An 11562-nucleotide genomic window follows, 5' to 3' on the forward strand; every position below is an offset into this window, starting at 1 on the left:
GCACCTATTTGACAACGTTACTGGTAAAAAAGTTCGCAAATGTTGGATATCGTACAAGTCCTCAAACCTTTTAACGCCATCACAATATTCAGGAATGTATGATAGATGACGAAGATTTTCGGAAAAACTTTGCTGCTTGTTAACCTCCGAGGTATACTCCATTCTGAAGTAAATTTCCCCAGCAGCCCATTGAGCAAGGTCATTGATAAGATCGTGCATCAGAAATCGTGATATACTGTTGCTTGATTGCTGGATAAAAGATCTTGCACGTAGCTCTCGAAAGAACTTTCGACCTAGATCTTCGCTAGGATTCCCGCTCTCTCCGTGATCCAAGAGACCCACAGCACACCATAATAAAATTATCTCCTCCTCTTCAAATTCATAATCCTTTGGAAACAATGAGCAGTATGCAAAGCATTGTTTCAAAGGTGCCGAAAGATAATAGTAGCTCACTCTAAGCGCAGGTATAATGTCACATCTCTCTTCTGGTAAATCCCATATCTTGCAACTGAGCACATCATCCCAATCACTTCGGTCACGTTTACCACGTAAGAGTCCACCAAGAGTTTTCGCAGCTAAGGGCAAGCCGTTGCATTTGATCACTATATTCTTGCCAATGTCCTCCAATGACTTATGTGAACTGAAATCTGTTGTCCCCAAAGAGTGCTGAGCGAACACAGACAGACAGTCCTCAGTTGACAAGCTTTTGAGTTCATAAGCTTGATCCAGGCTCATGATTTTGGCAACCTCTTCATTGCGAGTGGTGACAACAATCTTACTTCCCTGTGCGCCAGCTTGAAATGGAAGGCTGAGGTGAACCCAATCAGTGTAATTCTCATTCCAAACGTCATCTAAAACAAGCAAAAATTTCTTTCGAGACAACTGCTTCTTTAGCTCCTCTTGAAGAAAATTTAAATCAATTATCAACAGTCTGCTTAGTAATGGAGCTTAGAATTGTTCTTGTTAGCCTGATAAGATCAAAATCATCAGAGACGCAAGTCCATGCCCTGCGATCAAAATGATCCTCCACTTGCTTATCATTGTAGACAAGCTGAGCAAGAGTGGTTTTACCCAGCCCGCCCATACCCATAATAGGAATAACTGCGAATCCACCATCCTTTCTTGAATCATCCTTCAACAACAATTCAACAATTTCCTTCTTTTCTGTTTCCCTGCCATAAACGGCTTCCTCCACCAAAGAGGTTGTCTCTTGCCTTTGCCTGGCTTTTTTGGACCCCCCAGCTGAACTTTTTATCAAATTCAGCGAGCGTATTCCTTCTTCAATATCTTGAAATCTGTCGTTGATCCCTTTGATTTTGGACATCATGGTGTAATCGAACTGAATCGATTGTGGAGTAAAAGTGGTGCAGCAAGTAGGAATGAGCTTCCGAAACTTACTCTTCGTGCTCGTACGACTGCTGCTGGGTTGATCATGAGCAGCAGCTGGTTCTCCATTTCCAAGCAGCAACTTCCTCCGGAAAGCCTCAGTTTGGAACTCATCCAACAAGTCTTCAACGTCATAAGCCAAGTTCTGAAGCTCGCCAAGCCACAACTTCACAGAATCATCAGTCTTCTTCTTCTCCTCAGCATCATCAAGCACCGCCTTGATCGTCACCAACTTATTCTTCCACTTCACTAGATCTGCTTGGATTCGACCTTGGCGTGCAAACAACCGAATCCCCTCTGAAGCTAACTTATTGATCAGCATCTCAACGCACGCCGTAAGGATTGCCTCTCCGATGATCGACATTTTTTCTTTTTTCTTTTTTTGGGTTTTTTGGGACAGAGAAAGAAACTGAATTATGAGTTGGTGGAAAGCAAAATGAGAAAAGTGAAGAAGCGGAAAGAGTTTGTGATTGTGCCTAGCAAGCCTAGAAATCAAGAAAAACCCACTGTAAAAGTGAAAAGTAAAACGGAGCCCACCACAAATATAAAATCAGAGGAGTACAGAAATTTAAAAAAAAATCAAACATGTAATGATTTGTAAAGTTATTAGCGATTTGTAAAAGTCAAACATGCGTCTTCTTCCTCTTGAGTGTTTTTTTTTTTTTTCTTTTTCAAAAGAGATGGTGGGGTTGGGTTGTTTGCAGAGTTAATAGCGTGGGTCTATCTGTCTTTGTTTTAACTTTATTAATTAATTAGTGAAGCAAACATGTAAGGATTTGTAAAGATCACGGGGATCAGATTATTGGGAGATATTGCGCTTATTATTCACAATTTCTTGTAAGAAGAATTTGTAAGACTTATTAATTTCGATGAAAATGTATCGTTATTAAGTTATTATTTAATTCATTAAGTTAACTTGAGGTATTAATATTCACTAATTGTGGTGCTGGTGAATTTACTTAACTTGTCATTATTTGTAATTAAAGAATGAGGTTCAATCAATTTATTGGAGAAAAATTGATTTTAATTCTTAGGATTTGATTTCACTCTCTTTTATTTTTTGACGTTGCCAAAGAGGCAGTAAAAAACTTGTTAAATGTCATCAAATGCTTGTATCTCATCTGACAAATTGGCAATATTTGTTTGGTATTTCATCTCAACGGGACGAAGTAAGGATTGCCTCTCCAGTGATTGACTTTTTTTTTTTCTTTTTTGCCGCACAGAAAGAAACAGAATTTTGAGTTTTAAAGCAAAATGAGAAAATTGAGCAAAATGCATGTAACAAGTCTTCCGCTTTTTTTATTCCAGTAAAGTGCAAATAAAAACAGAGCCCACCACCCATTCATAATTGGAAAATGATAAACGAACGAAAGCGCGTCGAAGGGACGACAGAAAACGCGTTTCCTCATCCAATTTTGTTTTTGTGGGACCGATAATAAATAATAAAATATTTTTTTATGGGACCGATTAAAAATAATAAAATAAAGAAATAATGATTATAAATTTTTGTATAAATTTATTTTATATAAATTAATATAGTATTAATTTATTAGTTAAATAAAAATATAAAATAATAAAAATAAATTATATGGACTAAGTAATATTTAATTTAACTAATTTTATTATACTATATTAATTTATACAAAATAAATTCATACAAACGTTAGTGGATATAATTACTCAAAATAAAGAATGAAAAAAAGGATAGTGTGCAATTTTTCTTTTAATAATTTGGCAATTCACCAATCACCAGTCACCACCACTTGTTACCAGATTCAATGAATGTAAAAACGCACCTCGACATTTGTGGAAAATGGGATGTATCTACTACGAACCTTCCCTTTGGAAATCTTCAAACTCATAAACCATGTTAAAATTACTTTATGGATTGAATTAATTTCCATACTAAACCGAAGACTTAAAAGTACAATACAATTTTTTATAGGCAATTCCTATCTTTTATATATATATATATATATATGTAAGGTACGTTCTCTTTATATAAACAGTATATATGTAGGATTTATATATTATTTATGTGAGGAGAATGTATCTTATATGTATATAAAATAATGAGATTTTTTTTTATAATAATCCCAATAGAATATCTCCTGTCACGTTACATTACTGTAGTGTCAAAATAAATTATAATAAAATTTTAGCTGAACATAAATTCGACTCATTTATTAAATATATATACTTAATAAAATAACAACGATATAGACCCAACTGAAATAACTCAACGGAGAAGTCTGTAAATGCTTTTGTTTGGTAGCTGGCTAAAGCAGAATCTGTAAGTTACAGAGTCTGTAACTTAGCCTGCTCCATGTGAAAACAAAAAAAGTCCTGCCACCAATAATTCAGCAAGCTTCACTTTATTACACGAAGGTGAAAGCAAAAAGCCAAAAACAGCCCCCACCACCATCAATAATTTAGCAAGCTTCACATGCTAGTGCCTGTCTGCTTGACGAACTGCACACAGCACATGGGTGGACCAAGCATCATTGAATAGTTGTAAAAAATAAAAAATAAAAATCAGTGTACCGCAAAAAAATGGAAGTAGAAATTAAAACTTACTTTTTTAGTTATGGCTCATATATATAATACAAGTATCAAGATTTAAGTAGAATTCACATATACACATGCGGCTAGTTTTAACCGAGAGATAAATTAATCATTAAAACTCAGGTGTTTCTAAATGATTGAATAATGATATTATACGAACCTTCCCTTTACAAGTCTTCACACTCATAAACCAAGTTAAAATTAAAAAAAAACAAACGTTTCTCTCTCTCTCTCTCCTTTTGCCATATGATTACTTTATTTATTGAATTAATTTCCATGCTATAACGAAGACTTAAAAGTACACTATAATTTTTTATAATCACAATGGTAATTTCTACCATCATATTATATTATTGTCGTGTCAAAATAAATTATAATAAAATTTTAGATGAACAAAAGTTCGACTCGTTTATTAAATATATATACTTAGTAAAAATAATAAGACGATTAATATGTTATCAGGTATAGGATCATTTGGGCAATGCAATCCGAAGAGTATTCCAGAAACCGAACGTGAGAGACAGTGGAAAGGGTATGCTTGCTATCATTGTCCTACGTCCATTGGAAAGTTATATTTTAAAAATCACCAACAAGGTATTTTAGCACCCCCGTGAATTATGTCGTTTTTGTCACCCATATTTGTAAAGTAAATAGAAAAGCAGTTGGACTGAATTATGATAATTCTCATTTAAGTTGTTGGACTAAATAGAAGACAAATATATAATACAACTTTTGCAACAAGAATAACAAAAAGTATCGGAAAAGAAGGATGACTCAAAAAGGAGTTCTATTATAAAAGAAGATTAAAGTCCTATTCTAAACGAAGACTCAACAACTTTAAGTAATTGAAACTGCAAATGACACGTATGTTCTTTATGCCCCCTCAAGATAGGCCACGGGTAAAGAGGCCAATCTTGTCTCTTAGCAGTAGGAACTGAGAACGTGGCAAAGGTTTGGTGAGGAGATCAGCAAGTTGGTCGGCAGAAGAAACATGAGCCACACGAAGTAAACCAGATTGAACCTGTTCACGGATAAAATGGTAATCCACTGCTACATGTTTCATTCGAGAATGAAACACAGGATTGGAGCTTAACTGAGTAGCACCAATGTTATCACAATAGACAACTGGAGAAGATTGCAAAGTCACACCAAGTTCAGCAAGCAGTGAACATACCCACCGAAGTTCAGCAGCAGTAGCAGCAACTGAACGATATTCTGCTTCTGTAGAAGAACGAGCAACCGTTTGTTGCTTTTTAGAACTCCAAGAAATAAGATTCCGCCCAAGATAGACAAGGTATGCACTAGTGGAAGAGTAATCATCTTTATTGCCAGCCCAGTCAGCATCCGAGAACGCATGAAGAGCATCAGAGAACCCATGAAGAGATAAAGGAGACTCACGATGGAGAAGAAGACCTTTATCCAATGTGCCACATAAATACCGTAGAATTCTTTTAACAAGTACCCAATGCTCATCAGTAGGCTGATGCATAAATTGAGCCATCTTATTGACAGCAAAAGAGATATCAGGACGAGTGAGAGAGAGATATTGCAAGCTCCCAACTACAGCACGAAATTGAGAAGGATCTGAAAGAGGAGTGCCTGAGGTGATGGTGAGTGAGGAAGAATTTGTTGGTAATGGGGTAAGGACGGGTGTAGCATCTGCCATATGAGTTCTTTTAAGCAAGTCTTGGATATATCTTCTTTGAGAGAGCAATATGCCTCGCCGATGTGGAACAACCTCAACGCCAAGAAAATAAGAAAGAGAGCCAAGATCTTTCAGGGAGAAGCGTTGAGCCAGGCAGTCAACAAATTGAGAAACAAGGTCATCACTATTACCAGTAACAATGATATCATCAACGTACACCAGTAAAAACAAAACATGTCTGCCAGTGTTGAGAACAAAAAGAGAAGTATCAGAGTGAGAATTCGTGAAACCCGAATGCACAAGAAATTGGCGTAGTTCATAATACCAAGCCCGTGGAGCCTGTTTGAGACCATAGATAGCCTTATGAAGTTTACAGACATATGTTGGACAATCAGAATCAACAAATCCTGGTGGTTGAGCCATGTATACATGTTCTGAGAGTCGACCTTGAAGAAAGGCGTTGTTGATGTCGAGTTGGCGAAGAGACCAACCATTGCTTACTGCAATGCTAAGTACAAGTCTCACTGTGGTAGGTTTAACAACCGGGCTAAAAGTCTCATGGTAATCCACACCGGGTCGTTGATGAAATCCTTTGGCCACAATGCGAGCTTTAAACCGATCAAGAGAGCCATCAGAGTGTCTTTTAATGCGAAAGATCCATTTACAACCAACAAGATTAGTGATACCATCAGGAGGAACTAGTTCCCATGTCCCATTACGAACAAGAGCATCATATTCTTCAGACATAGCTCGACGCCAGTTATGATCTTTGAGGGCATGAGTCATGGAAGTAGGTTCAAGATTAGGTGGGGATGATAAGTGGGTGTGAAGGTTGAGTTTTTGAATTGGTTTACGAATATTATTCTTGGCCCGAGTAGTCATGGGATGTTGGGTGGTATTTTGTGTTTCGGTGGGTTGATGGGTAGGATTTGGTGATTGTTGGATGGGTGGTGAGTGTTGCTCTGTTTTTATTTGATGTGTTGGTATCTCAAAGGAAAGTGAAATGTCTTCAACAGCAGGCAGTTCTTGTGGGCGCTCTTCAGGTGGAGTAGTAGAAGGCGGCTGAATTGGAGAAGGTAATGAGACAAGGAGCATTGGGGGAAGCCAAGTATCTATGGTGGTGGAGGTAGGGCGAGGTAGATGATCATGAAGAGAGGTGTATGGGAAAACTGACTCTACAAACTTAACATGACGAGAAACAAATATTTTGGAAGTAGATGGTTCAAAACACAAGTAGGCACTTTGAGATAATGAGTATCCAATAAAAACACAGGGTTTGGACCTTTGATCAAGTTTATGAGATGTATATGGACGAAGCCAAGGATAACATAAACATCCGAAAATCTTTAGTTTAGTATAATTTGGCATTTTATGGAAAATTAATTCATAGGGAGATGATAGATTGAGCGTTGTGGTTGGCATCCTATTAATTAAATAAACAGCAGTAGCAAAGGCATGGGACCAAAAAGTAACTGGAAGGGAAGCATGAGAGAGTAAAGCGAGACCGGTTTCAACAATATGGCGATGTCGTCTTTCTGAATAGCCATTATGTTCAGGTGTATGAGGTGGAGTGGTTAAGTGAGATATGCCATTTAGAGAGAGGTAATCTTTGAGGCCCACATATTCTCCCCCATTATCTGAATACAGGGTGATTATTTTGAGTTGAAAATAATTTTCCACAATGACTTTGTAACGCTTAAAAATTTCATGAACTTCAGATTTTCGCTTGAGTGGGTAAAACCATATGTATTTGGTAAAGTGATCAACGAAAATGACATAGTATTTGAAACCATCTTGTGATAAAATAGGTGAAGTCCATACATCAGAGAAAACAATTTCAAGAGGTCGCGTAGATGTAAGAGATGAAGTAGAAAAAGACAACTTATGACTTTTATTGCAAAGACATGCATTACATGAGAATTCTTTTGACATAGGAGAAGAAAAATCTAAGTGATAACTAGAAAGAATGTGTTTCAAAATGGGAGAAGCAGGATGACCTAATCGATGATGCCAATTTGAAGAAGTGGTTTTGACATTGGAGAATGCGAGAATTGGAGAAGACATAGAGTTATTAGTCGGCCATTCATACACTCCATCCTTAGTGCTGCCCTTCAGAAGGATTGCCCCTGTGCGAAGGTCCTTCACATGAAAAAAACATGGATAAAATTCAATTGATGCATTATTAGTAGAACAAAACTGAGATATAGAAATTAAATTCTTTTTCATGGTTGGTACACAAAGGACATCATTCAGAGTAAAGGTAGTAGTGGAAGTTGGAAGAGAGATAGAACCAGTGTGGGTGATGGAAAGACCAGTGCCATCGCCAATCATAACATCGTCAGAGCCAGTATAAGGTGCATGAAGGGATAAGTTGCTCAAGTCTGTTGTGATATGGTGTGACGCTCCACTGTCAAGTAACCAAGTTGGATAGTTCAAGGCATTGTTAGCAACATAATGCGCCTGTGGCTGCCAGGGTATTGCCGAAGTGTTTGGTAGTGAAGATCCTGTGTTGGATTGCTGAATTGGTACAAGCTGAAATGATGGACATCGCCTGGCTGAGTGCCCTTGGATGCTACAGATCTGACAAAAGCCTAGATATGGACGAGATGGAGGACGGTTGTTGTGTGGTGGAGTACCTGAGTGGGTAGGCACGAGTGGTCGGCCAGGATTGGTAGACGACGGGCGCCAGCCTGTGTTACCAGTAGGATGTTGAGATTGCGGTCGCCAGTTGGGGTTGAACTTTTGTGGGCGCCAAGTGGTATTTGTTCGGTTGGTTGGATTGGCAGTGATAGGAAAATGGACATCAGTCTTTTTGTTTGCTTGAAGGGATGCTTCAAAAGACAGAAGTTTCTCATGAAGCTCATCGAAGGTAATAGATGTGTCACGTGCTTGAACAGCACGAATAAGTTCTTTGTAGTCATCTTCCAGTCCATCTAAAATCCTTTCTGTAAGATCTTCCTCATCCATTGGGGATCCCAGTGTGGCAAGTTCATCTGCACAGGCTTTAATAGAGTGAAGAAAATCTGTGATATTCATGGTACCTTTGGTGTGATTTTTGAGACGGTTCTTTACTTGCTTGATGCGGCCTCGAGAAGGTTTAGCATATGTGTTGGAAAGAATAGTCCATGCTGCACGAGATGTGGTGGCTCTGGCAATGAAGGAGATAATTGTAGGAGACAGAGAACCGATGAGGGCATTAAGGATTGAGTAATGATACAGCCACAAACTCTTGTACAAACTTATTTTGTACAAACTGAGGTGGCATTAATTCATTGGTTGAATGAAAATATAAATTAATAAAAACAAATCATGTGGGCCAAGTGATATTTAATTCAACCAATCTTATCATGCCACATCAGTTTGTACAAAATAAGTTTGTACAAAAGTTTGTGGCTGTATCATTACTCTTAAGGATTAGTTGATCTTGTCGAACCCAGACATTGTAGGCTGGATTTGGTACTGTAGAGTTGTTTGCAGTGAGTGTTTTTGGCGGACAAGGTTTTGAGCCATCAATGTATCCAAGGAGATCATAGCCGATGAAGAGAGTTTCAAATTGAAGCTTCCATGAGAGGTAGTTGGTGGAGGTGAGTTTGAGAGGAGCCTGTGCAGAAATATTGATCGTAATGAGATGAAAGTTGTTGGGGTTGAGAGCAATGGAGTGTACTGGAGTGGTTGGAATTTCGTCTGTAGTGGCCATAGTCACTGTTTGAGGAAGAAAGGGGAAAAAAAAAAAACTAACGGGGAAGAGGAATGCGCTGCTCTGATACCATAAAGTAAATAGAAAAGCAGTTGGACTGAATTATGATAATTCTCATTTAAGTTGTTGGACTAAATAGAAGACAAATATATAATACAACTTTTGCAACAAGAATAACAAAAAGTATCGGAAAAGAAGGATGACTCAAAAAGGAGTTCTATTATAAAAGAAGATTAAAGTCCTATTCTAAACGAAGACTCAACAACTTTAAGTAATTGAAACTGCAAATGACACGTATGTTCTTTAATTTGCACCGACACTCGGTGGGGTGGTGCGAGGGACTATTAAGAATAAAAATATGGAGACATTAATTAGGGATTATTATTATTATTATTATTATTGCTTAAAATCTCTTAAAAAAATATATGTTAACATTGGGAAGGATATATAATCTCCTTTTATTAGTAAATTATTATTATTATTATCATTGCTTAAAATCTCTTAAAAAAATGTATGTTAACATTGGGAAGGATATATAATCTCCTTTTTATTAGTAAAATCTGTTTAGTTTAGTAGTAACTTAATCTTTAATTTACATTTATTATCATATCCCTATAATAAATAAATTAATATATTTAACTTAAGAGAGTGAGCTCTCTAATTTTACTTCCCATTTGCCCAATTGGCTTTCATTCATATACAATCATGTTTAACATCTCATTTTGCCTAATTTGCATTGGAAGAAAATAAATTTGATTTGATTTTTATCTATTATTCATCATTTTTTATCATCTTAACATTGGGATGGATATATTCATAATTTTAAGTGAATAATTTGGACAAAAGATAATTATATCTTAATTTTAAGTTTTAAATAAAAAGTTGTTGGTTTTATTATACATGTCATCGATGACATATCTTAAATCAATATATTTATTTATTTATTATAGCGATATAATAATAATTATAAATTAAAAATAAATTTATTATTAAAACAAATAGAATTTTTTAACAAAAATAGGAATTATATATCTTTTAAAAAATATTAAAACATTTTTTTTTTTCAAACGTTAAGATATCACTGTCCATTTCCCATTAATCAAAACAAAAGTGAAAAGAAAAATCAGAGCCCACTATAAATATAAAATCATTGGAGCTCATGATGATGCATTTGCTTTACATGCATTTCAAAAGTTTGAAGAGAGTTTATCAATTCTTCTACTTATAAAAACAAGTTAAATTAAAAGATTTTAATCTCTCTTCTTATTACTATAAGTGCACCGTGCACGACATTTTTTTACAATAAACAATACCAATTTGTAATGTAATGTTATATTCATATTCCCATCGCGTTGAAATTTTAAATAATGCAAATTCGACTCGTTTGTTAAAAGGTATATATAATTAACATAACGTAAATATTACACTAATTAAAACAAAAGACAGTATCCGCCACCAATAATTAAATTAGCAAGCTTCGCATGCTCATGTTTCAAGAACTGAACATTGGTGAATTAACACCAAGGATCAATGAAAGAATTACAAAATAACAAAATGGATACTATGTATTTTTTCTTTCAACAGAAAATGGGACTAATTTTCAGATATTTTCAAATTCACTTATTTACAAAAGCAATACAGAATGATTTCCTTTTATTTTGAAACATTGTATGAACTCGAATAACAATGATACAAAGAGAAAAGTGGTAATTCTCTGATTTTTTTCTTTTTTCCCTCTTTTTTAAAAGGAGACGGTGAGGTTTAGTTGTTTGCAAAATTATTGGTGTGGGGTTCTATTTGCTTTTGTTTTCACTTTATTAATTAACTAACGAAGCAAACATGTAATCATTTATAAAGGAGTCACTAGCATCGGATTATGTAAGATGATTTCGTAAGACTTATTAATTTCAATGAAAATGCAGTGTTATTAAGTTATTAATTCACTAAGTTAACTTCAGGTTCTAATATTTACTAATTGTGGTGATTAATTTATTTAACTTGTCATAATTTTCATTTGAGAATGAAATTCAATCAATGTATGAAAAAAGAAAAAGAAAAAAAGATAATTTTTTAAAATTTTTAATTCCTATGATTTGATTTCACTTTTTTCCGAATATTGACGCCGTAAAAGCTTGCCGAATGTCATCAATGCTTGTATCCCATCTCACAATTAGCAAACATCGTTTGGTTTCTTTATAGTGGCCATCTCAAATTAAAGTACACATCACCATATATGGAAATTATTTTGATATACTTTTTACTTTTAAAA

General features: G+C 35.5%; 1 protein-coding gene across 1 annotated transcript in view; it reads right to left on the minus strand.

Annotated features, from left to right (window-relative positions):
• LOC112098547 (putative disease resistance RPP13-like protein 1) overlaps window positions 1–1936 on the minus strand; it is a 7784-nt gene extending 5848 nt beyond the window's left edge. Inside the window, 2 exon segments of the mRNA XM_024185139.1 lie at window positions 5–919; window positions 921–1936. Coding sequence (XP_024040907.1) covers window positions 5–919; window positions 921–1750 — 1745 coding nt within the window. The 5' untranslated portion in view covers window positions 1751–1936.
• Between the last annotated feature and the right edge of the window lie 9626 nt (window positions 1937–11562).

The sequence above is a fragment of the Citrus clementina genome, unplaced genomic scaffold (genome assembly GCF_000493195.1).
Source record: "Citrus clementina cultivar Clemenules unplaced genomic scaffold, Citrus_clementina_v1.0 scaffold_5, whole genome shotgun sequence".
In the NCBI taxonomy this organism is placed as follows: Eukaryota; Viridiplantae; Streptophyta; class Magnoliopsida; order Sapindales; family Rutaceae; genus Citrus; species Citrus x clementina.